The following is a 26,151-nucleotide window of genomic DNA, read 5'->3' as shown; positions in this document are numbered from 1 at the left end:
AAGGATGCCAAAAACTCGAATTAACTACACTACATTTGCTAGATGTTCAAATATGCTTTGCTTGGTGACTGCCATTGACAGAGAGCTCACCACTTTGCCAGGCTATCCATTTTTTGTAGAACAGCTTAAGCCATTAGACTGTTAGAAAGTCCTCCCCCTGCCCCTTATACTAAATCAAACTCCTTGATCTCCAGTGACTGGTCTTAGTTCTGCCCTCCTGAAGACACTGAACAAGTTTACTTCCTCTTTCTTATGAACAGAGCATCATGTTTTCTCTAGATTCGCCTCTCCAAGCCAATACCTCCAGGCCTGCCAATCTTTCATTTGCTCTGCAACCATTTCTTGAGTGCCTGCAATGCTCCAGGCACTGTGCTAGATGCCAGAGAGAAAACAACAAAGAAAACCAAGGCCCTTTCTTCCAGCCCACAGTCTAGTGATGAAAAGCAGCAAGTGAGCAGGTAATTAGAAAAGATAATGAGACAAGGCCAACGAGAGGGGCCCTGAGAACACACAGAGGAATCACCCATCCTATTCCTGTGGAGTCACAGATGGCTTTTTGAAGAAGACAATATATAAGGCTGGAAGAACATTTTGCACGTGGCCTGAAAGAGGTGGAGGAGGGGGAACAATACCTACAGAAGTGCCTACAGAGGTAGGAGGTGGCATGGCCTTTTGTAGAATTACATGTAGTCCATTCAGTTGGAGCTTTGAGCAGGGAGACAGGACTCCTGTCTCCTCTTTCTCCTCACTGGTATTACGTGGTTCAGAAAGATTTAATCTAGGATCCAAAATGCCTCTGAAATTGTCAGTAAAACTTTGCACATAGGTGCATATACGTATATGTTTTCCTGGAGAGTCCATAGCTTGCAGCAGATTCTCAAAGGGGTTATGAGCTTTGAGTGAGATTGTCCATGTCTTTTAATACATGACTCCTGAACCCAGTACAGTAGGAACATGCTCAGAAGTCTGCTCACAGACAGCATTACCTCCCTCCATCAGGCCATCACACTCCTGCCAACGTGGCTTAATGCAGCCCAATCACATGGTAGATTCCCACATTGACTGGTCAGCCAAGTCCCTCACGTCAATGTCACGTGAATTCTGCCAGATTCTCGCCTTGGTCAATGGATGTTGAAGTTAAAGTCAGGGCTTTTGCATCACTCCTGTCAAATTTCAGCCCCGTGCTCCAGACTCTGATTACCATTAATAATAAAACTGATCACAATCGCTGATATTTATTGAATAGTTTCTATATGCTGGGCACTATGCTAAATGCTTTATATGCACTGTCTCATTGAATCCTTCCAACAGGCTTATAAAGCATCTCCATTTTATAGGTGAGGAAACTGAGTCTCAGAAAGGGTAATGAAACTGTTCAAGGTGGCTGAACTAGGATTTAAACCCAAATTCTTAACTGTTAACCTATAACAAATTCCAATATTTCTTCCCCTTAGCCACCCCACCTTAGTCAACAGACTCAGTGTTTCACTCTAGTTCCATTTCCAGTGTTTTCCCTGCACACTGCTACAAAATAAATCTTTCTATAACACTATCAAATCAACTCTGCACCTCTCAGATTATATGTGAATATATTTATCCTTTAAAAAGCACGTGACTCACCTGTTTAAAATCCCAGTGCATGTGCAGTCCGTGTTTGGCTGCCTTGGAACATGGCTCTAAAGTGGGCTTCTCCCCAGAGCCAGGGTCTGTCAGGCAGCGATCATCAACGTTTTTCTCTGAAAACAGTCCTCCCACATAGAATTCCCCAGTTAGGTGGTAGTAGGTATACTAAAAGAGAGCAAAGGGATGTGCCATGGTCACAGTCCGTGGAGAGGCCCTTAACTCTATAGAGGGCATGAAGACTGCTCTCGGGTGCCCTAGACACTCGGTCACCACAGGGAGCATTGAACTTTCCTGGGTAACAAGAAGTGCCTTCTCCTTCTTTCTCCCCACCCCACCCCAGTTGATTCCAGAAAGAAGACGAGGCATAAGGAGGTAGCACTAGCCTGCTTACTTTCATACAGGGAGCCCAATAGAATCATAGCTTGCAGGGATGAGGGAACTTATCTTTGAAAAAGAAAAAACACAACTGAACTTTGTAAGGTGTCACTGTAAGCCTCAGCTATGAGCTTGTTGTCAGGAAACCTGTCAATTTCTCAATCTGACACTGCTTTGCTCAGTGAGCTTGGGCAAGTAAGCTGTTTTTGCATTTGTGCAGTGGAAATGCTATCTTGCATCTCTCAAATGTTCCTATAAGTGCAACATGCAAAGTAACACGATAGATGTGAGTACTGTCAAGGAAAGAAAGTCCCCTGGCTACACCTTCCACTTGGTGCCATATCTCTTCTATCCCAGGGAGGGACTTCATTCAGCGCCTCTCTTCTCTAGCTGTTTCCTTCTCTACAGAAGAAGCCACCAGTAGCTCCAGCTGTCCACCTTCCAGGGCATACAAGAAGTACTGGGAGGATGGGTGGAGGCAGTGGGAGGAGGGGAAAAAGGGATTGAAGGTTATTGTCAATGAGAATATTACCATGAAGAATGAATGCAGCAGAACAGAGCCTTTCTATCTAGCCTCCCTGTATCTGAAATGGAACTATCTTGCCATGACTTTCCGAATGAACTTGGAAGTGCTTAATTATAAGTACAGGTTTGGGTTTCATCATTACTCATTGTCCAGGATGCTCAGCTCCAGCTTTCCCATCACCTAACACTGAATCTAAATCTGACAAAGGTTGCTAGGGGCTGAGCCTCAACAGACTTACCCTGTCGGGGTAAAGAAGATTGTGAAAATACCTGTGGACTGTATATATGACAGGAATGCATGATGGGGGTATTGCCTGGAATGGGTCCCTGATCCAGGCAGATGTTTTGATCCAGTGAGTTTTTAATCTGAAAGGTCAAAACACATAACATTCTCGGAAAGAGGCAGAGAAAGAGGGCCCTCAAACCTCCCCAAGCCCTGCATTTTCCCCAGTACTCCAAGGATGCCGGAAATTACCAGCCAAAAGGGAGCAGCAGTTTGGGATCCTGGCAGCCATTTTCTAAGCACCAGACAAATGCTGAAGTGAGGCATTTCCCACTTCCTGGGATCACCTACCCACTTGGACCATCGCAGCACATATAGAGAAGGGCACCTATGCCCGTGTTCATGTGGGCAAGGCCAAACATCTGGTTGGCTGAGAAATCAGGAAGGTCAGAGCAAGGGCTGCAGTTTGCAAAATAAGGAACCAGAGGCAGAGAGCAGGAAAAGAGATAGGGACTGGGGAGTAAGAGATGAAAGGAAACCAAGAGGGTCCAAGGGCAAAAAGCTGAGGAAAGAGGTGGGGGTAGAAAAGGAATCTTGGACAGGAAGGGTTTTGGAAACGCTTTTCTGGCAGTCATGCAATTCAGGTTTCATTGTCTTTTACAGTCGAACATTTTAAATCTGAAATTCTATTTCATAATACGTACTGTTCCATAGGCCACAATGTTGTGGGTTGGCTTCAATGCTGGATAAACATTTTTCAGATACCAGTCAAAACTTTTACATTTCAGTTTCTCCCGGAGTGCTATTCTGGAAGAAATGTCTCCATAATCGATTCCAGAGTTCTGTAAATGAAACATGGAATGTTTCTGTGTAATATCCTTGAGTCCACCAAAGGGTATGGGTGACACCTGAGGGAACTGGGTATTTTTATGATGCCCTGTAAGGTAACCTTGAAATTTGTAGTTTTCCAGGAAAAGTGGAAAAACCTTGAAACCTAGGAATCTCTGCTAGTTTCAAAGGTACCTGCGAGGCCTATGCAGTGGGGTCATTCAGGTTTATTTTTCATCTTTAGCAACCTGGCACAGACTGCTCCTGTTTGAGGTAACATTTACCTCAATAAGGCCTGAAATATTCCTCATGATAGCAGAAAAGGCTTTCAAAAGGAATATTCTGGCAGCAAGATTTGGAAGTTAAGGGACATTTTCTAAAAATTATATCTGTGGGCAATCAAAGTGAAAGGATGCTTGAGCCAAGATCCACAGCTCAGAAAAAAGAGGACTGCAAATCGTGTTGACTTCAGGTGGCAAGGACAAATGATGTGCCCTGAGCCAAGAAAGTCATCCTCATTCACACGTGTCCAAAAGGATCACAGTCCCCTCTCCCATCACCCCACATCCCACCTGCCATGTTAACGTCCTCTTAAGACACTGAATTTCTGGTTCCAACTCTGCCTCACAAGGTTTCTACCAGTATAAATGATGGATGAAGAACATGGAATCTAGAAGATTACTAAGCTTGAGTCTTATGTCTTTCACTTGCTATCTTATTACTTTAAACAAGTTTCTTTCAACTCTCTGTGCTTCAGTTTCTCCATCTGTAAACTTGAATAATAAAAATAAAAAGTAGCCAAGATAAATGCTGTGCTCACCTCCTCCCACAACCACATCAAAATTACAACTAAATTATAGAAAAACTTGAGAACCATCTGAAGACTAGCTGAGCAGAACTCCTATAACAAAGGCTATAAAGAAGAAGCCATATCAAGACTGGTAGGAGGGGCAGACACCAAATGGGATGTTGCCACACCCACATGTGGTGGTTAAGAATTCGGAGATATATCTCTTCTTAGAAGATCCCTCCTGAGGAGCAAGGGGTCCCAGCCCCACACTGGACTTCCCAGCCTTGAGTGCCAGTCCTGAGAAGAGGAGTCTCCACAACATCTGGCTGTGAAAATCAGCAGGGAATCCACCAGGTGAGATGGAGAGATGCTATAGAGCCAGTCCTCTTAAAAGGCCTGAGAACAGACTCACTTGCTCACAAACACTCACCTAAACACCAGCAAAGGGACAGTAGCTCAAAAAGCACCAGAGTCATACAGGAAGGAACGAGTTAACTAGCTTCAGGGCAAGGGCTAGAGGGGCATTCCTCTCCATACAGAAGAGTTGGCAGGTGCCATTGTTCCTTTGTTGAGGTTTCCCCACACACAGCTGGCAGGCACAAATGGAAGTCTCTTTGTGGAGCTATCTCCTCACACAACCTGCAGGTGCAGTTGGGTGCCACATCTGTGTCTCCATTGACCTGGCTAACACTGCTCACCTCTCCCTGGTGATTCCCTTAGACCCAGGCTTACCCAACTCATACAGGAATGTGAACCTCTTTCAGCAGCTAGTCTTCACTAGTGGCTGGCTTTGGCCCCTGTTTAAGAATTTCCTAAAATTTCTTAAAAGTACAAAACCCCCTAACAGTTAGTGATTGTTCTCAGCATGCCCTGTACCTCTTTCTAAGAGGCCCTTAGCCTGGCAGCTGTGGCAGCCAGCCTTGGTTCACAGCATAGCTGCTCACAGGCACCTCCAAGCCCACAGGAGGCAGCTACAAAATGCAGGTCACTTTGTAGCTACTATCAGGTGGCCTTAGGCCAGGCACACACCGCAATAAACCGTGGCCTATACCAGAGCCCCTCGCAAGAGGCTCCAGAACTAACATATCCAGTGCTGGTTTCAGACCATACCAGAGAACCATCCAATTATCTCCATAAACAACACACCAAAAGAGTGGATTTGGCAGGCACCAGAGCCCTGCTAAAGCAAATCTCACTCTGTGGGGTGAGCCCAAACACAACAGCTCAGCCACTGTAGTCACAGCCAGCCCTTATAGCCAATCAGCCTGAGGGTCAATCCCAACCATGTATGTTCCAACAATAATCAGGGCTCAACTACAACAGAGGGGCATGTACAGCCAGGACAAGGGACACACCTGCATCCCGTAGCTCAAGTGACCAGAAAGACTGTGCCACTGGGCTCCACAGGACATCTACTACATTAGGCCACCCTGCTAACACTGGGAGATGTAACAGATCTACCTAATACACAGAAATGAACACAGGAAGACAGCCAAATGAAGAGACAAAAGAAAGAACAGGATAAAACAACAGAAAAAGACCTAAACAAAATGGAGGAAAGCAATTTACCAGATACAGAATTAAAAACACTGGTTATATGGATGCTCAATGAACTTAGGAGAAGAACAGATGGACTCAGTGAGAACTTACACAAAGAGATGGAAATCATAGAAAAAGAACCACTAGAAATGAAGAATACAATAACTGAAATGAAGAATACATTAGAGGGAATCAACAGATTAGAGGACCAAGTCAGTTATTTGTAAAACAAAGTACCAGAAAACACTCAACTGGGACAGCAAAAAGAAAAAATAATTTAAAAAAAAAATGAGGATAGGGGGCTGGCCCGGTGGCTCAGGCGGTTAGAGCTCCATGCTCCTAACTCCAAAGGCTGCCGGTTCAATTCCCACATGGGCCAGTGGGCTCTCAATCACAAGGTTGCCAGTTCAATTCCTCGAGTCCCACAAGGGATGGTGGGCTCCACCCCCTGCAACTAAGATTGAACACGGCACCTTGAGCTGAGCTGCTGCTGAGCTCCTGGATGGTTCAGTTGGTTGGAGCGTGTCCTCTCAACCACAAGGTTGCTGGTTTGACTTCCACAAGGGATGGTGGGCTGCGCCCCCTGCAACTAGCAATGGCAACTGGACCTGGAGCTGAGCTGTGCCCCCCACAACTAAGACTGCAAGGACAACAGCTTGAAGCTGAATGGCACCCTCCACAACTAAGATTGAAAGGACAACAACATGGAAAAGAAGTCCTGGAAATACACAGTGTTCCCCCAATAAAGTCCTGTCCCCCTTCCCCAATAAAGTCTTTAAAAAAAAAAAAAAGACCAAACTGTTTCAAGTAATGTAATAACACCCCAGAACAAAGCTAAAAAAATAATAATAATAATAAAACTTTAAAAAAATGAGTATAGTTTAAGGGACCTCTGGGATAAAATCAAGCATAACAACATTCCCGTTATAGGGGTACCAAAAGGAGAAAAAAGAGAGCAAGAGACTGAAAACCTATCTGAAGAAATAATGACAGAAAACTTCCCTAACCTGGTGAAGAAAATAGACATACAAGTAGAGGAAGCACAGGGAGTCCCAAACAAGATGAACCCAAAGAGGCCTACATCAAGACACATCATAATTAAAACACCAAAGTTTAAAGAAAAGAGAGAATTTTAAAAAGCAGCAAAAGGAAAGCAGTTAGTTACCTACAAGGGAGCTCCCATAAGACTGTCAGCTGATTTCTCAACAAAAATACTGCAGGCACCAAACAACCAAAGTGACATAAAGCAAGAACCTATAACCAATATTACTCTACCCAGAAGGCTATCATTTAGAATCAAAGGAGAAATTAAAGATCTTCCCATACAAGAAAAAACTAAAGAAGTTCATGGCCACAAAACCAGTGTTACAAAAAATGATAAAAGGACTACTTTAAGATAAAGAAGAAAAAAAGATAAAAAATATGAATAATAAAATAGGAGTAACCACATACTATTAATAATTACTTTAAATGTAAATGAATGTATTCTCCAATCAAAAGACATATGGTGGCTGAATGGATAAGAAAATAAGACCCATGCGTATGCTGCCTACAAAAGACCCTCGTCAGATTAAAAGATACACACAGACTGAAAACAAAGGGGTGGAAAAAGATATTTCATGCAAATGGAAATTTTTTTTAAAAGCTGGGATAGCAAATATCAGTCCCAATAGACTTTAAAAGAAAGGGTATAACAAGAGACAAAGAAGGACATTTTCATAATGATAAAGGGATCAGTCCAATAAGAGGATATAACCCTTGTAAACATTTATGCACCCAATGTAGGAGCACCTAAATATATAAAGCAAATATTGACAGATATAAAGGGACAGGTCAATAGCAATACAATAATAGTAAGGGACGTTAAGACCCCATTGACATCAATGGATAGGTCATCCAGACAGAAAATCAACAAGTAAATATCGGCCTTAAGTAGTACTTTAGACCAGATGAACTTAATTGAATTTCATCGTAAAGCAGCAGCATATGCATTCTTTCCATTTGGTTTCTATTTGGAACATTTTCAGGATAGGCCACATGTTAGGCCACAAAACAAATCTCAATAAATTTAAAAAGACTGAAGTCATATCACGCATCTTCTCCAAGCATTATGGTATTAAACTAGAAATCAATTACAAGAAGAAAACTGAAAAACACACAAACACATGGAGGCTAAATAACATGCTACCAAACAATGAGTGGGTTAACAACAGATCAAGGAAGAAATCAAAAGATAAATGAGACAAATGAAAATGAAAACAAAACAACCCCAAATCTAGAGGACACAGTGAAAGCAGTTCTAAAAGAGAAATTCATAGCAATACAGGCCTGCCTCAAGAAACTAAAAAAAATCTCAAGCAATCTAACCTTACAATAGAAGAAACTAGAAAAAGAAAGACAAACAAAGCCCAAAGTGAGTATAAAGAAGGAAATAATAAAGATCAGATCGGAAATAAATAATAGTCTAAAAAATAAACACAAAAGACCAATGAAACCAAGAGCTACTTCATCGAAAAGATAAAAAAAAAAAAAGATGAACCTTTAAACAGACACATCAAGGAAGAGAGAGAGAGAGAGAGAGAGAGAGAGAGAGGATCCAAATAAATAAAATTAGAAATGAAAAATTAGAAATGACAACTGACACCACAGAGATACAAACAATTATAAGAAAATGCTATAAATAATTTAAATAATTATATGTCAACACATTGGACAACCTGGAAGAAATGGATCAATTCCTAGAAACATACAATCTTCTAAGACTGAATCAAGAAGAAACAGAAAATTTGAACAGACTGATAACTACTAATAAAATCAAATCAGTAATCAAAAATCTCCCAAAAAACAAAATTCTGAACTAGGTGGCTTCATAAGTGAATTTTACCAAATATTCAAAAAAAAAGTTAACATCTATTCTTCTCAAAGTATTCCCCAAAAAATTGAAGAGGAGGGAAGACTCCCAAGCTCATTTTATGAGGCTAGTATTATTAAACTACAAAAAAAGAATATTATAGGGCAATATCCCTAATGAACACAGATGCAAAAATCTTCAACAAAACAATAACAAATTGAATTCAGAAATACATCAAAATGATCAAGTGGGATTTATTCCTAGGATGCAAAATTGATTCAATATCCATAAATCAATTAACGTGATATACCACATAAACAAAATTAAGGATAAAAATCATGTGCTCATATCAATAGATGTAGAAAAAGCATTTGACAAAACCCAGCATCCAATTATAAAAACTCTCAGCAAAGTAGAAATAAAGGGAACATACTTCAACATAATAAAGGCCATATGTGACAAACCCACAATTAACATCATACTCAATGGGGAAAAGCTAAAAGCATTTTCCTTAAGATCAGGAACAAGACAAGGATGTTCACTTTTATCACTTTTATTCAACATAGTATTGGAAGTCCTAGCCTCAGCAATCAGACAAGAAAAAAAATAAGGTAACCAAATGGGAAAGGAAAAGTAAAACTGCATTATTTGTAGATGACAGTCATATATATATATATATATATATATATATATTCCAACAGTTTTTTGGTGGAATATATATACTCTATATATATAGAGAGAGCATGAATATATATATATATATATATATATATATATATATATATATATTCCACCAAAAAACTGTTAGAACTGATAAATGAATTCAGTAAAGTAGCAGGACAAAATTAATATTCAGAAATTGGTTGCATTTTTAAATACACCATAACAAACTATCAGAACAAGAAATTAAGAAAACAATTCCATTTACAATTGCATCCAAAAAAAAATCAAATGTCTAGGAATAAATTTAACCAAGAATGTAAAAGACCTGTATCAGAAAGTTATGACATTGAAAAAAGAAATTGAAGAAGACACAAATAAATGGAAATATACTACCCAAAGTAATATATAGATTCAATATAATCTCTACCAAAATACCAAAGGCATTCTTTACAGAACTAAAACAAATAATCCTAACATCTACATGGAACCACAAAAGACCACGAATAGCCAAAGCAATCTTGAGAAAGGAGAACAAAGTTAGAGGTATCACACTATCTGATATCAAACTATACTGCAAGGCTATAGTATTTAAAACAGCATGGTGCTAGTATCAAAACAAACACATAGATCAATAGAACAGCATAGAGCTCAAAAATAAACCCATGCCAATATGGGCAATTAATCTATGCCAAAGGAGGCAAGAATATACAATGGGATAAAAAGAGTCTATTCAATAAATGGTGTGAAAACTGGACAGATACATGCAAAAAAAAAAAAAATGAAACTGGACCACTTTCTTACACCATATATAAGAAGAAACTCAAGATGGATTAAAGACTTAAATATTAAGACCAGAAGCCACAAAATTCCTACAAGAAACAGGCAGTAAACTCTCTGACATGACTCTTAGTAATATTTTTTGTTGATATATCTCTTCAGGCAAGGGAAACAAAAGAAAACATAAAAAAGTGGGACTACATCAAACTAAAAACGTTTTATACCACAAAGGAAACCATCAACAAAATGAAAAGACAACCTACTGATTAGGAGAAGATATTCACCAATGATATATTTGATAAGGAGTTAATATCCAAAAAAATATAAGGAATTCATACAATTTAACACCAAAAAAAATCTGATTAAAAAAATGAACAGATGACCTAAATAAATATTTCTTTAAAGAGTATATACAGATGGCCAATAGATATATGAAAAGATGCTCAATGTCAATAATAGAGAAATGCAAATTAAAACCACAATGAAGTATCACCTCAGACCTGTCAGAATGGCTATCATCAATAAATAAAAAAACAAGTGTTGGTGTGGATGTGGAGAAAAGGGAACCCTCGTGCATTTTTGGTGGGATTGCAGATTGGTGTAGCCACTATGGAAAACTGTACAGAGGTTCCTCAAAATATTAAAAATTGAACTGTCTTATGACCCAGAAATTTGACTCTGGGTATTTATCTGAAGAAATACAAAACACTAATTCAAAATGATGTATGCACCCCTATGTTCATTGCAGCACTATTTACAATAGCCAAGATATGGAAGCAATCAAGTGCCCACTGATAGATGACTGGATAAAGAAGAAGTGGTACATTTATACACTGAAATATTACTTGGCCATAAAAAGAATGAAATCTTACCATTTGTGACTAGAGGGTATTATGCTAAGTGAGATAAGTCAGGAAGAGAAAGACAAATACCATATGATCTCACTTACACGTGGAATCTAAAAACAAAATAAATGAACAAACAAAACAGAAACAAATTCATAGATACAGAGAACAAAGTGATGGTTGCCAGATAGAAGGGGGGCTTGGGGACTGGGCGAAAAAGGTGAAGGGATTAAAATGTGCAAGTTGGCAGTTACAAAATAGTCTCAAGGATGTAAAGTACAGCATAGGGAATATAGTTAATAATATTGTAATAACTATGTATGGTGCCAAGTGGGCACTAGATTTATCACATGGATTACTTTGTAAATTATATAAAAGTCTAACCACTATGCTGTACACCTGAAACTAATATAATATTGAATGTCAACTGTAATTGCAAAAACAAATTTTAAATAAAACCTACCCCATAGGTATGTTGTGATAATTAATGAGTGCCTGGAACATGGTATTCCTACATGTTAAGTGTCATCATCGTCACACCATTGGGACTTTACCCTTATTCTTTAGGGCTGGGATGGCATCTTTGCTCTATTCTTTCCCATTTCCCACCACTACCACCACCAGCTCCTCCTTTGTGCTTCTCTGCTTCTGTTCAATTCCATGACGAACCTGGAGAGGTATGTTCCAGACAAAGTAGACCATGTCTTTGTACTCATCCATCCAGATTTCAGCCACCCTCAGAGCATTGCGCTTCAAGGCAGGTGCCAGATCCAAAGCATAGGGCTTGTGGTGTCTCTCTAGGTGAGCAATCCTGGAGCAGGGCAAGACCTCAATTCTCCCTCCACACTGCCACACCTGAAAGAGAAGGGAAAAAAAACCATCTGAGCACGCTGGGCCATGGCCGACAAGTAACACAGCTTGTTGACACACAGAGACTACATTTTGCAACCATTTTTAAAAGAATGTAATTTCAGTCCTTCCACTCCCACTCCTGCATCGCCTTCCACCCTGTTTATCTAAAACAAGCTTCCTTTGAAGTCTACCAAACTTCTCTCCTGTGGTTCAGACAGCTCCAGAAATCTTACCTTCAGGAAATTTTCCTGCTGCCCCTGCTCATTTATCCCTAAGGAAAGTGCCAAAGTCCTGAGAAATGCCTCGCCCTGAGCCAATCCCGCTGGACTTAGCTTCCCATGATCCCTCTCCGTCCTGCGTGCCAGGTATAAGACAACGTGTGGACAGACTCTCAGGTGGTCCCCATGATCCCGGCCTCCTGATCTTCTCACCACTTCCCTACTCCCTTCCCCTTGAGTGTGGTCTTGTGATCTTCTAACAAATAGAATATGGCACAGGTGACAGTATGTACACAGTTACATGTGTGATTGCATTAGATAAGACTGTAGTGTGCATCCTCCTAGAAGATGCACTCTCTCGCCGACTTTGAAGAAGAAAGCCACCATGCTGTGAGCCTATGGAGAATGCAAGAAATGAAGGGTGGCTGCCAACTGATAAATCCCAAATACCTCCTCAGTCTGGAAGACTCCAAGGGACTGACTGCTGCCAACAACATGAGCTTAGAAGCAGATCCTTCAACAGTCAATGTTAGATGAGATCCCAGCCCTGACCAACACCTTGACTGCAACCTTGCAGAAGACTCAGCTAAGCCAGGCATGAACTCCAGAACCACATTAACTGGGAAGTAATAAATGTGTCCTGCTTTAAGCCACTAAATTTGAGATAATGGTGTTACACAGCAATAGATAACTAATACAGGTAATTCTTTACCAAGCGGTATCATGACTTACGAGATAATTATAAATATTTTTCCTTGTCATCCTGATGGGTACAAACATGTTCGTCACACCACACATTCTAATATTTGGCTTAAAAATATGATCTTCCTCCCAGTAGGTGATAGAGCTATCTAATGCTGAGATTGATACAATGGCTCCAGTGTCTTCTCTTCATGGTTGCCCAAGTGAGTTAGTTTCTGGGAGGTAAGCAGCCTGCATAGCAGTGGTTAGCCACCTGATGCACTCATGCCTGTTGGAAGCCCTCAGACAGCAGTGAGCAAATTAAGTCCCGCAGGTTCCATTAACCAACCACCTAAGAGGCCAGTCCCCTTATCTGACTCTTTTTTTCCATCCCTTCCTCCACTTCTGAACCCACAGATTTCTTTCCCTTGCCTCCTCTACAACCCAGAATAGTGGAATGGGGCGGGGGGGGGGGGAGGAAAGCCAGTCTTTGAAGTCAGACTTACCTGTGTTCAAATCTATAACTGCACACCTGACAACTAGGGGCAAAACACTCCCCGTCAGTGAGCCTCACGTGGCTCATCACAAAAGCACATTCCCATCTGCTGGGTTGTCAGGTGGACTAAATGACATAACAAGTACTCAGGGAACAGCAGTGTCAACGATTATTAACTAGAAGCACATCTTTTCTTCTGTTATCCTCCTCCATTGCTCCTCATTAGTTTCCAGAACTATGTGGAGTTTACAGCTAATTTATTTCCAGATTTTATTTTTTACAGACAAACATTTAAAAATATAAACCAAAAATTCAAATACAACTTTACTTCAACTTTTCTAGTGGAAGGAACTTTCCAAATCATAGGAACTTATGAGAGAAAAATTAACTGTTGGCACAAGAAACCTTAAATTCAAGTGAAAAGAGAAAAGTCAGAATTGTCATTTATGAAGTAATGTTAACTATTATCCTTGATCAATACTTTTCAAATTTTACTCTCTCAATTTATTCCCATTTGCCAAACACCCCTACATCCACTCCTTTCCCCCGTTTTCTCTCTCTCTCTCTCCACACACACACACAGAGATATGAAACTTTGCTTATAATAGCAATGGTTTACTTTGTGCCACATACTATCCTAATATTTTTCATGAATTTAAGCCTCACTATATAAGTATTATTATTATCCCCACTTAAGTAGCTTGCCCATGTCTGCCAGCTAGTAAATGGCAGAACTAGATTATGAATCCAGGTAGTTCATCTGTTAAGCTCATCTGTTAAGTGCCAGGAATATCCAAGCTGCTTGACAAACACTGGTTTTCCTTTGTCGTCCATCAGCCCCATCACTCCATCTCCATTTATGCACACCCATATACATCATCACTGCTGTGGCCTCTAGATGTCAGAATAAAACACTCCATGTAGCTCTGATATCCTCCAAGATCTGTTATTGGAAAAAGCTCCTAAACGGTTTTTACAGGTTTGAAAAGCCAAATGGCTACATACATAAACCAAGGAACCTAGATATGGGTAAACTGTTTTATCCAAGAAAAGCGTAAGAATGACTCTTCCCTGACACTCCCTACTTTTCCAGCAAAATTTAAAAGAAAAGAGGACTTCTTGTAAAAAATATAATGGCAGAGTCTGACATGGGACAGAGGAATGGAAACAAAGAAGCAGCCTAGATGCAGAAAGGAAGAGCAGAGAAAAGAACAAAGAACTCAGAAGTGGTAAGAATGACTTTGGGTCATAACTTGGGAAGTGCGGAAAGGTCTGGTAGGTAGGAAAACCCCAGCCACAATGTAGGTTGGGACATCTGCAGGATTTTGCTAAGTACCAGGCATAAAATAAGGCTTCTGTCCCAGAAGCCAAACAAGGATTCTAACTAATATCTTTATAAATCATTTCAAATTATTTATTGCATTTTAACTGCAACAGCATCCTTATGAGGTAGTTAAAACAAGGACACTTCTCCTTATTTCACAAATGGGTAAACTGATCTAGACCACCATGCCAAAAAACAGTTCTCTCTGCCAAAGAACGACTCTGGTTTAATGGATAACCCAGACAAGGACTCAAAGTTTACTTGTTAGCTTATAAATATGGGGTCCTGGGTGGGTCCTAAGTGGGTGCAATATGTGGTCATCAGTATCAATTGGAAAGAAATTGAAGGGTGTAGGCCTGAGCAAGCTTGAGCCAGGAAGTTATCTTGTTCCTCCAGACACCACAATGAACCAGAGGTCACTTCGTCTCAGGCACAGAATTTTGGAGTTGGGAGGCAGGGGAAGCCATTTCTAGAAGCTCAGTCCACAGGAAGCTAGTACAATAAGGATTAGAACCTAGGTCCAGCCTTTTTCACAATGCCACCCCGACACCCTTATTATTTTTTTTTATCATTAACCATTTATTGAGTGTAAGCCATGTGTCACTCATCGTGCTAGGTTCTTTATATAGCACGTATGACTTAGAGAGCTTGTATGTTGCCAAGGATAACATACTTTCTACTGGAAGAGTAGGACTTGGATTTACTATTTAGATTCCAACACCTGTGTAATTTTCACTACCGTATGTGACCTTGTGGGGACAGAGCCAGGAGTGCAGTTTCCAGGCTCTCGGCCTCACGTGGAAAGGTGCTGGCTCAGGTAGTAAATGGCCATCAACTGTGATTGGATGGCCATCAGCTGTGGCTAGTTGGCTGTCAGCTGTAACCAGTGAGCCATTGGCCACTAATATAACTGCCATGGCTACACTAGCAGCAAATGGGGGCTAGCAAGAAGATGGTGGCTGAGCTAGCACGCAGCAGAGTAAGGCTTGCGGATCATGTGGCTCCTGTTTCCTGTGTCTCCAACCCAGCCACCATCAAGAATATAGTAGTATGACTCCTCTATCTATGGCTCTGTGGGTGTTCCTTTTTGGCCTCACCATATCCTGCATTCTTATGCAGGGAGCGGGACCAGATGTCCCGCGTGACACCCAGCATGACAGACCTCTTTTAAGAGCTTAGGCTTAGGCTAAAACATGAAAGAGGAATAAACTAATAAGAACAGTTATAAATGCAAGGGTCATGGCTTTTAACGAAGACCTGTAGACTATACAGAAGAGGAAAAGTATACTTGGGAAGAGATATTTTGTGCATTAAACCTGTTCCAAGCTAATAATGATGGGTTGAATTTATTGGCCTGAATTTTTCATACCTCTCTTCATGGCTTCATTCTATAGAGAAGATATTCTCCATCCCTTGACTTTGGGCTTGGACATGAGACATACTTTGACAAATGGGATAGAAAAAATAATGTGCTAATTCCAAATTTAAGCCTTAAGAGCCACCCCATCCAAGCCCAGCTTAACCTGCAGATCTGTGAGAATAAATTATTATTGTTTTAAATCACTGAGTTTGGGTATTTCCAGTCAAGATAACAGAATAGGAAATGCTATGTTTGCCTCCTCTCAAGACCACATCAAAATTACAACTAAACCACAGAATAGCCATCATTGAGAATTGCCTAAATTCTAGCTGAGCAGAAGTCCAGAACTAAGGAAATATGGAAGAAGTCATGTCGAGACTGGTAGGAGTGGGGGAAACACAGAATGGGCTGGTCCCACACTCACGCATCATGGCAAAAAATCAGGAAGGATACCCAACAGAGGTCTCTCCTGAGGAGCAAAGTGTCCCAGCCCCACACCAGGGTCCCCAGCCCAGGATTTCAGTGCTGGGCATAGAAGTCCCCATAACTTCTGACTGAAAAACAGCAGAGATTGTGGCTGAGTGAGATGGAAGGCAGCTGAAGTCCTAGGCCTTCCTCTTAAAGGGCCTGAGCACAGACTCACTCTATGATGGACTCATTCACTCTGAGCTCCACCACTGGGGCAGCAGATTAAAAGGCACCAAGGACATATAGGAGGAACTGAATTGTCTGGCTTCATGGCAAGGGCTTGAGGGTCAGTTTTCTCCCAGACAGAAGTGCTGGCAGAAGTCATTGTTTCTTCGTTGAGCCCTCCCCCACCCGTCCCAATGTGCAGATGCAGGTAGTCACTATATCTGAGTCTCCATTAACCTAGATAACACTGTTCACACTGCCCTGGTAAATTCTTGAGACCCCGCCCCACTCAACTAGCAGGTACAGATAAGCTGCTTCTAGTGTTTTTTTGTGGGGTTTTTTTTCATACAAATGGCTTGTCTTGGCTGATGCTTTGGACTTGCCTAAAATCTCTTAAAGGCTCATAAACTCCAAAAAAGCAGCATCTGGCTTCAGTATGCCCCATACCTCTTGCTAAGCACTAGTGGCAGCTGGCCTCAGTCTAAATCATAGCCTCTCCCAGGTACCTTCAAACACAGAGTGGGTGGTGACCATCTGCAGATTGCTTTGTGGCTCATTCCAGCTGTCTGTGGGGCAAAACACAGGCTTGGAGCTGAACTTGGCCTGTCCCAGGAGGTCCTAGGGCTAAGCACACGCTGTGACTGACTTGCAGCAAAACCAGGGCGCCACCTGGCTTCTTCTGCAGATGACACAACAAAAGGGCAGACTGGAGAGGCACCAGACCCCTGGTAAAGCTAACCCTGCTCCATAGTGTCAGTCCCTGCACAATAGCTCCTCCACTGTAGTCACAGCCATTCCTCACAACCAATCAGCCTGCAGGTCAATCCCTGCCACTGGCCTGCCAACAGCAACTGAGGATCAACTATAAATAAGAGGGCACACACAACAAACACAAAGGACATACCTGTAGCAACCAGCTGAGGAAACCAGGGAGACTGTGCTACTGGGCTCCACAAGACACCTACTACATAAAGCCACTGTACAAAGACCAGGAGACGTAGCAGCCCTACCTACTACATAGAAACAAACACAGGGAGGTGGCCAAAATGGGGAGACAAGAAAACATGTCCCAAATGAAAGAAAAACAAAGTTCCAGAAAAAGAACTAAACAAAATGGAGACAAGCAATCTGCCAGATGCAGAGTTCCAAATCTGGTTATAAGGATGCTCAATGAACGTAGGGGAAGAATACATGAAGTCAGTGAGAATTTTAACAAGGAGATAGGAAGCATAAAAATAGAGATAGAAAACATTAAAAAAAGAACCACTCAGAAATGAAGACTACAATAACTGAAATAAAGAATACATTAGAGGGAATCAACAGCAGATTAGATGAAGCAGAGGACCAAATAAGCGATGTGGAAGACAAAGTAGCGGAAAAAACACAATCAGAACAGCAAAAAGGAAAACGAATTTTTTTTATTTTATTAAATTTATTGGGGTGACAATTGTTAGTAAAATTACATAGATTTCAGGTGTACAATTCTGTATTACATCATCTATAAATCCCATTGTGTGTTCATCACCCAGAGTCAGTTCTTCTTCCATCACCATATATTTGTCCCACTTACCCTCATCTCCCACCCCCCACCCCCCACCCCCCTTACCCTCTGGTAACCACTAAACTATTGTCTGTGTCTATGAGTTTCTGTTTCTCATTTGTTTGTCTTGTTCTTTTGTTGTTTTTGGTTTATATACCACATATCAGTGAAATCACATGGTTCTCTGCTTTTTCTGTCTGACTTGTTTCGCTCAGCATTACACTCTCAAGATCCATCCATGTTGTCACAAATGTTCCTATATCATCTTTTCTTACTGGCGAATAGTATTCCATTGTGTATATATACCACAACTTCTTTATCCATTCATCTATCGAAGGACATTTTGGTTGTTTCCATGTCTTGGCCACCGTAAACAAAGCTGCAATGAACATTGGAGCACACGTGTCTTTATCTCTAAATGTTTTCAGATTTTTTTGGTAGATACCCAGGAGAGGGATTGCTGGGTCATATGGCAATTCTATTCGTAATTCTTTGAGGAACCTCCACACTGCCTTCCATAACGGCTGCACCAGTCTGCATTCCCACCAACAGTGTATGAGGGTTCCTTTTTCTCCACAGCCTCTCCAACATTTGTTACTATTTGTCTTGTTGATGATAGCCATTCTGACTGGGGTGAGGTGATATCTCATTGTGGTTTTGATTTGCATTTCTCTGATGATTAGTGATGTTGAGCATTTTTTCATATGTCTATTTGCCATTTGTATGTCCTCTTTGGAGAAATGTCTCTTCAAGTCCTCTGCCCATTTTTCAATTGGGTTGTTTGTTTTTTTGTTGTTGAGTTGCATGAGTTCCTTGTATATTCTGGATACTAGCCCCTTATCGGAGGCACTGTTTGCAAAAATCTTCTCCCATTCAGTTGGTGGCCTCTTTATTTTGTCAATGGTTTCTTTTGCTGTGCAGAAGCTTTTAAGTTTCATATAGTCCCATTCGTTTATTTTAGCTTTTACTTCCATTGCCTTTGGAGTCAAGTTCATAAAATGCTCTTTGAACCCAAGGTCCATAAGTTTAGTACCTATGTTTTCTTCTATGCAGTTTATTGTGTCAGGTCTTATGCTTAAGTCTTTGATCCATTTTGAATTAACTTTGGTACATGGTGACAAATAGCAGTCCAGTTTCATTCTTTTGCACGTGGCTATCCAATTCTCCCAGCACCATTTATTGAAGAGGCTGTCTTTGCTCCATTGTATGTTTTAGCTTCTTTGTCAAAAATTATCTGTCCATATTTATGTGGTTTTATTTCTGGGTTCTCAATTCTATTCCATTGGTCTATGTGTCTGTTTTTCTGCCAATACCATGCTGTTTTGATTATTGTAGCCCTGTAGTACAAGCCAAAGTCAGGAAGTGTGATACCTCCATTATTGTTCTTTTTCTTAAGATTGCTTTGGCTATTCGGGTCTTTTGTGGTTCCAAACAAATCTGATGATTTTTTGTTCTATTTCTTTAAAATATGCCATTGGGATTTTGATGGGGATTGCATTGAATCTGTATATTGCTTTGGGTAATATGGCCATTTTAACTATGTTGATTCTTCCAATCCATGAGCACGGAATGTCTTTCCATTTCTTTGTGTCTTCTTCAATTTCTTTCAAAAATGTCTTATAGTTTTCAGCATATAGGTCTTTCACGTCCTTGGTTAAGTTTATTCCTAGGTATTTTATTCCTTTTGCTGCAATTACAAAAGGAATTGTTTCTTGTATTTCTTTTTCTGAGATTTCATTGTTAGTATATAGGAATGCAATGGACTTTTGTACGTTGATTTTGTAGCCAGCAACTTTACTGTATTCGTTGATTGTTTCTAATAGCTTTTTGGTGGAGTCTTTAGGGTTTTCTATATATAGCATCATGTCATCTGCAAACAGTGACAATTTAACTTCTTCAATCCCAATTTGGATGCCTTTTATTTCTTTCTCTTGCCTGATTGCTCTGGCAAGGACTTCCAACACTATGATGAAAAGCAGAGGTGATAGGGGACAGCCCTGTCGTGTTCCTGAACGTAAAGCAAATGGCTTCAGCTTTTCACCATAATTATGAGATTAGCAGAGGGCTTGTCATATATGGCCTTTATTATGTTAAGGTATTTTCCTTCTATACCCATTTTATTAAGTGTTTTAATCATAAATGGATGTTGTATCTTGTCAAATGCTTTTTCTGCATCAATTGATATAATCATATGATTTTTGTCCTTTATTTTGTTTATATGATGTATCACATTGATGGATTTGCGTATGTTGAGCCATCCTTGTGCTCCGGGGATGAACCCCACTTGGTCGTGATGAATAATCTTTTTAATGCATTGTTGTATTCGATTTGCTACAATTTTATTTATGATTTTTGCATCGGTATTCATCAGAGATATTGGACTGCAGTTTTCTTTTTTTGTGCTGTCCTTACCAGGTTTTGGTATCAGGGTAATGTTGGTCTCATAGAATGAGTTAGGGAGTACTGTCTCTTCTTCAATTTCTTGGAAGAGTTTGTGCAAGATTGGTATTAGAAACTCTTTGAAGGTTTGGTAGAATTCACTAGTGAAGCCATCTGGTCCCAGGCTTTTGCTTTTGGGAAGATTTTGGATGACTGATTCAATTTTGTTACTGGTGATCGGTCTGTTTAGATTTTCCAGTTCTTCATGGTTCAGCCTTGGAAGGCTATATGTTTCTAAGAACTTGTCCATTTCTTCTAGGTTGTTGAATTTGGTGGCATATAGTCCTTCATAGTATTCTTGGATGATCCTTTGTATTTCTGTGGTGTCCGTGATAACTTCCCGTTTTATGTTCTGATTTTGTTAATCAGTGTCTTCTCTCTTTTTATCTTAGTAAGTCTAGCCAAGGGTTTGTCAATTTTGTTAATCTTTTCAAAGAACCAGCTCTTTGTCACATTAATTTTTTCTATTGTCTTTTTGTTCTCTATTTCATTTAGTTCTGCTCTAATTTTTGTTATTTCCTTTCTTCTGCTGACCTTGGGTTTTACTTGTTCTTCTTTTTCTAGTTCTTTAAGGTGTAACATGAGGTTATTTATTTGGGAGTTTTCTTGTTTCTTGAGATAGGCCTGTAATGAGATAAATTTCCCTCTTAAAACCGCTTTCGCTGTATCCCCAAAATTTTGGTAGGATGTATTTTCATTGTCATTTGATTCTATGTATCTTTTGATCTCTCCTCTAATTTCTTCTTTGACCCAGTCCTTCTTTAAAAGTATGTTGTATAATCTCCATGTATTTGTGTTTTTTCCCTGCTTTCTTTTTACAGTTGATATCCAATTTCAAAGCCTTGTGATCAGAGAATATGCATGGTATGATTTCAATCTTCTTAAATTTGTTGAGACTGATTTTATGTCCCAATATATGGTCTATCCTTGAGAATGTTCCATGTACACTAGAAAAGAATGTATAGTCTGATGTTTTAGGATGAAGTGCTCTATAAATGTCAATTATGTCCATTTCATCTAATGTGTCATTTAGGGCTACTATTTCGTTATTTATTTTCTGTTTGGATGATCTATCCATAGCTGTCAATGATGTATTTAAGTCCCCTAGTATAATTGTGTTTTGGTCAATTTCTCCCTTTAGTTCTGTTAGTAGTTGCTTGGTATATTTCGGTGCTCCCTGATTGGGGGCATAAATATTGATGACTGTTATGTCTTCTTGTTGTACAGTCCCTTCACCATTATGAAATGTCCATCTTTGTCTCTTGTTATCTTTTTCACCTTGAAGTCTGTTTCATCTGATATCATTATGGCTACACCTGATTTTCTCTGGGTACCATTTGCTTGGAGTGTCAATTTCCACCCTTTCACTTTGAGTCTATGCTTGTCCTTGTAGCTGAGATGTGTCTCTTGGAGACAGCATATGGTTGGGTTTAGTTTTTGATCCAATCTGCTACTCTGTGCCTTTTTATTGGTGAGTTCAGTCCATTTACATTTAGGGTGATTATTGATATGTGAGGATTTCCTGTCATTCTATCTTTAGTTTTCTGGTAAGGCTGTGTCTCCATTGTTTCTTTGCCTTTTGTTGTTGTCTATTATTTCTGTGTGGTGGTATTCTATGATGTTTCCTCTGTTTCTTCTTTTATTTCAGTATATATTTCAGTTCTGGATTTTTTTTGAGTGGTTACCCTTAAGTTTATGTAAAAGAAAGTTTGATATTTAGAGTATTCCATTTTCTTCAGCACGCTTACTTTCTCCATTCCCATATTCCGTTCAGGCCTTTACTCTCCCCTTTTTGAGTTTTGGTTGCCACAAATTGTCCCTGTTGATGGTGGTCGAATAGCCTCCTTTAGTATTTCTTGTAGTGCAGGTCGTGTATTAGAAAATTCCCTCAGCTTCTGTATGTCTGGAAAGGTCTTTATTCCTCCTTCATATCTAAAGGATATCTTTGCTGGATATATTATTCTTGGCTCATGATTTCTCTCTTTCAATAGTTTGAATATTTGGTTCCACTCCCTCCTGGCTTGTAGAGTTTCTGCTGAGAAATCTGATGATAATCTAATGGGCTTTCATTTGTAAGTTACCGCCTTCTTTTCCCTGGCTGCCTTGAGGATTCTTTCTTTGTCATTGATTTTAGACAGCTTCAATACAATGTGCCTTGGAGAAGGTCTGTTGGGATTGAGGTAACTAGGTGTTCTATTTGCTTCTTGGATTCGAGGGTCCAGTTCTGTACACAAGTTTGGGAAGTTCTCATCGACAATTTGTTTGAATATACTCTCTGTTCCCTTCTCTCTTTCTTCTCCTTCTGGTATGCCCATTATTCTTATATTGCTCTTTCTGATGGAGTCAGAAAGTTCTTGTAGAGTTCTTTCATTTCTTTTAAGTCTCAAGTCTCTTTCTTCTTCCATCTGTGTAATTTCCAGGTTTCTATCTTCAATGTCACTGATTCTTTCCTCCATCTGGTCAACTCTACTACCTAAGCTGGTTATTTCATTCTTAATTTCTTCTATTGAGTTCTTAATCTCCAGAAATTCTATTTGGTTCTTTTTTAAAATTTCAATCTCTTTCGTAAAATGCTCATGCTGTTCTTTGATTGTGTTTCTGAGTTCATTTAACTGCCTATCTGTGTTTTCTTGTATCTCGTTGAGTTTTTTCAGAACTGCAATCTTGAATTCTCTGTCATTTAAGTCACATATTTCTGTATCTTTAAGTGCCTTTTCTGGAGATTTTTCACTTTCTTTCTGAGCTATCTTGTTGCCTTGGTTATTCATGGCGATTACTGGTTTACTATTTCTCTTCCTAGACATCTACAGGAGTGGCTTCTACAACAGGTTGATAGGAAGCGGTCTTTTTGTTTTCCAGTACTTGTTGGTAGAATATTTTATTTTTTCTCCAACTGCAGCTTATTTTTCTTCTCCCACATGGTAGTGCTATGTTTTCTCTGCACTATTCCAGCTTCTCACACAATGGGGGGGTTCCCTGGGAGATGGGCTTCTCCTCTGTTAATAGTTCATCTAGGTCACAGGGCGCAGTGTCCCGGTGGGTATGCGGAGAGCTTTTGATGTTCCAAAGCTCTTCCGGCTCCTGATTCAGAGCCCGTATGTTTCAGCAGTTCTGTTTACTCCTGCAGGGATCCACCCAGATAGGTGGGGTCAGGGGCGGAGTGAGTTGTGAGAGGTGGCCCAGAGCAATGGCAGCGACCACCACCACAGCCGGTCCTGCTTCCACAGCTCCCTCCCCTTTGCTGGAACTAGTTGGGCTGTGAATTTGTGTCTGTGGTCCACAGTTCTCAGAACAGCAAATATTCTGTTCTTTTGCTCTCACAGTGCTACTGTTCCATTTCTAGCACCGGGCAGGTGGGGGCAGGGCGAGCTCTGGGAGGGGAGGGAGGAGGCAGCTAGTCTCAGTGCCTAAGGCTCCCTTCTCTGCTCGGCAGTGAGGGCTTAAACCACCGTTTTCAGCCTTCTTCCCTCAGTCTTTTCTCCGAGGTCTCTGCCATGAGCGTTGGGTTCAGCCGTGTTATATGCTGTCCCCTCAGCCCTGTGGAGCCCAGGCGGAGCCCTAGCTGTCCGAGTTCTTCCCTCTCCCGCAGCTGCCGTGGTTCCGGGAAGCAGTGAGCTTGGCGCACTGAGCTAGGTCTGCGTCCTGCGCCCGCGCGGCTCCATCTCCGCACTTCTCCCTTCTCTCCTCCTCCCCCCCGTTCCCGCGAATCTCCCACCTGTAGGTGATTTCAGTCGGTAGTGGGCCTCTTCGTCTTGCCTGTCTGCTGTGCAGGGAGTCCTTTGTGGAGTTTTTGTTGTTCGATTCGTTGTATATTCCAGGGGAGCTTTACAGAGGCTCACCTCACACCACCATTTTTCCGGAAACTCCCAGAGTTTTTTTTAATTTTGAGAGAGAGAGGTTTTTTAATTTTGTTTTTTAACAGAGAGAAATAACACTGTGGTTGTAGGCCGTGGGAATAGTATGGAGAAGAATTTTTTAAAAATGAGGATAGTTTAAGGAACCTTTGGGATAACATCAAGCATACCAGCATTTGCATCATAGGGGTAGCAGAAGGAGAAAAGAGAGAGCAAAGGATTCAAAACATATCTGAAGAAATAATGATGAAAAACTTCCCTAACCTGGAGAAGAAAATACGCATACAAGTACAGGAAGCACAGGGAGTCCCAAACAAGATGAGAGGCCCACAATCAAGACTCACCATAATTAAAATGCCAAAAGTTAAAGACAAAGAGAGAATTATAAAAGCAGCAAGAGAAAGCAGTTAATTACCTACAAAGGAACTCCCATAAGACTATCAGGTGATTTCTCAACAGAAACTTTATAGGCCAAAAGGTATTGGCACAAAATAGTCAAAGTGATGAAAAACAAGGACCTAACAACTAAGATTACTCTACTCAGCAAATCTATAATTTAGAATCAAAATAAAGATAAAGAGCTTCCCAGACAAGGAAAAGCTAAAGGAGTGCATCACCATCAAACCGGTATTACAAGTAATGTTAGAGGGACCTCTTTAAGTGCAAGAAAAAAAAAAGATTAAAAATATGAATAATAAAATGGCAATAACAACATATCTATTAATAATTACTTTAAATGCAACTAGATAAAATGCTCCAATCAAAAGATAGAGTTGCTTAAGATAAAAAAAAAAGAAAGAAAGAAAGATAAAGACCCTTAAATATGCTGTCTATAAGAGATTCACTTCAGATCAAAAGACACACACAGGCTGAAAGCAAAGATATGGAAGAAGATATTTCATGCAAATGGAAACAAACAAACAAAGAGCTGGAATAGCAATACTTATACCAGACAAAATAGACTTTAAAACAAAGGTTATAACAAGAGACAAAGAAGGACCTAGTAATCCTACTTTGTGGTATCCAAATAAACCCAAAACACTGCTTCTAAGGGACATATGCTTCCATATGTTCACTGAAGCATTATTTAGAATAGCCAACATATGGAGACAACCTGGGTGTTCATCAGTGGATGAATGGATAAAGAACATGTGGTACATATATACAATGGACTATTACTCAGGCATTAAAATGAATAAAATCTTGCCATTTGTAACAACATTTATGGATCTAGAGGGTATTGTGGTGAGTGGAGTGACTCAGACAGAGAAAGACAGATGCCATATGATTTCACTTACATGTGGAATCAAAAGAACAAAATAAATGAACAAACAAAACAGAAACCAACTTATAGATACAGAGAACATTTTGAGTGTCGCCAGATGGGAGAGGGGGATTAAAGAAAAAGGTGAAGGGATTAAGAAGTACAAATTAATAGTTACAAAATAGTCATGGGGATGTAAAATACAGTGTAAGTAATATAGTCAATAATATTGTAATAGCTGTGTGTGGTGTCAGATGGGTACTCGATTTATTAGGGTAATTACCTCATAAGTTATATAAATGTCTAATCACTATGTTGTACATCTAAAACTAATATAATATTGTATGTCAACTGTAATTGAAAAAAAAGTTTTTTTAATTATTTTTTTTAAAGTCACTGAGTTTGGGATGATTGGTTACATAGCATTTTTGTGGCAATAGTGAACTGATAC

At 40.1% G+C, this 26,151-nt stretch overlaps 1 protein-coding gene across 1 annotated transcript in view; it reads right to left on the bottom strand.

The window, feature by feature from the left end:
• GALNT8 (polypeptide N-acetylgalactosaminyltransferase 8) overlaps nucleotides 1-26,151 on the bottom strand; it is a 65,797-nt gene that overhangs the window by 14,994 nt on the left and 24,652 nt on the right. The window contains exons 7-10 of the mRNA XM_019718612.2: nucleotides 11,709-11,894; nucleotides 3,451-3,588; nucleotides 2,794-2,889; nucleotides 1,621-1,788 (exon numbers count right to left, since the gene is read on the bottom strand). Of these exons, the coding sequence (XP_019574171.2) occupies nucleotides 1,621-1,788; nucleotides 2,794-2,889; nucleotides 3,451-3,588; nucleotides 11,709-11,894 (588 nt within the window). The remainder of the gene's footprint in view (nucleotides 1-1,620; nucleotides 1,789-2,793; nucleotides 2,890-3,450; nucleotides 3,589-11,708; nucleotides 11,895-26,151) is intronic.

The sequence above is a fragment of the Rhinolophus sinicus genome, linkage group LG02 (assembly GCF_036562045.2).
Source record: "Rhinolophus sinicus isolate RSC01 linkage group LG02, ASM3656204v1, whole genome shotgun sequence".
NCBI classification, from domain to species: domain Eukaryota; kingdom Metazoa; phylum Chordata; class Mammalia; order Chiroptera; family Rhinolophidae; genus Rhinolophus; species Rhinolophus sinicus.
Note: the sequence above shows the minus strand (reverse complement) of the source record. Positions and strands in the feature narration are given on the sequence as shown.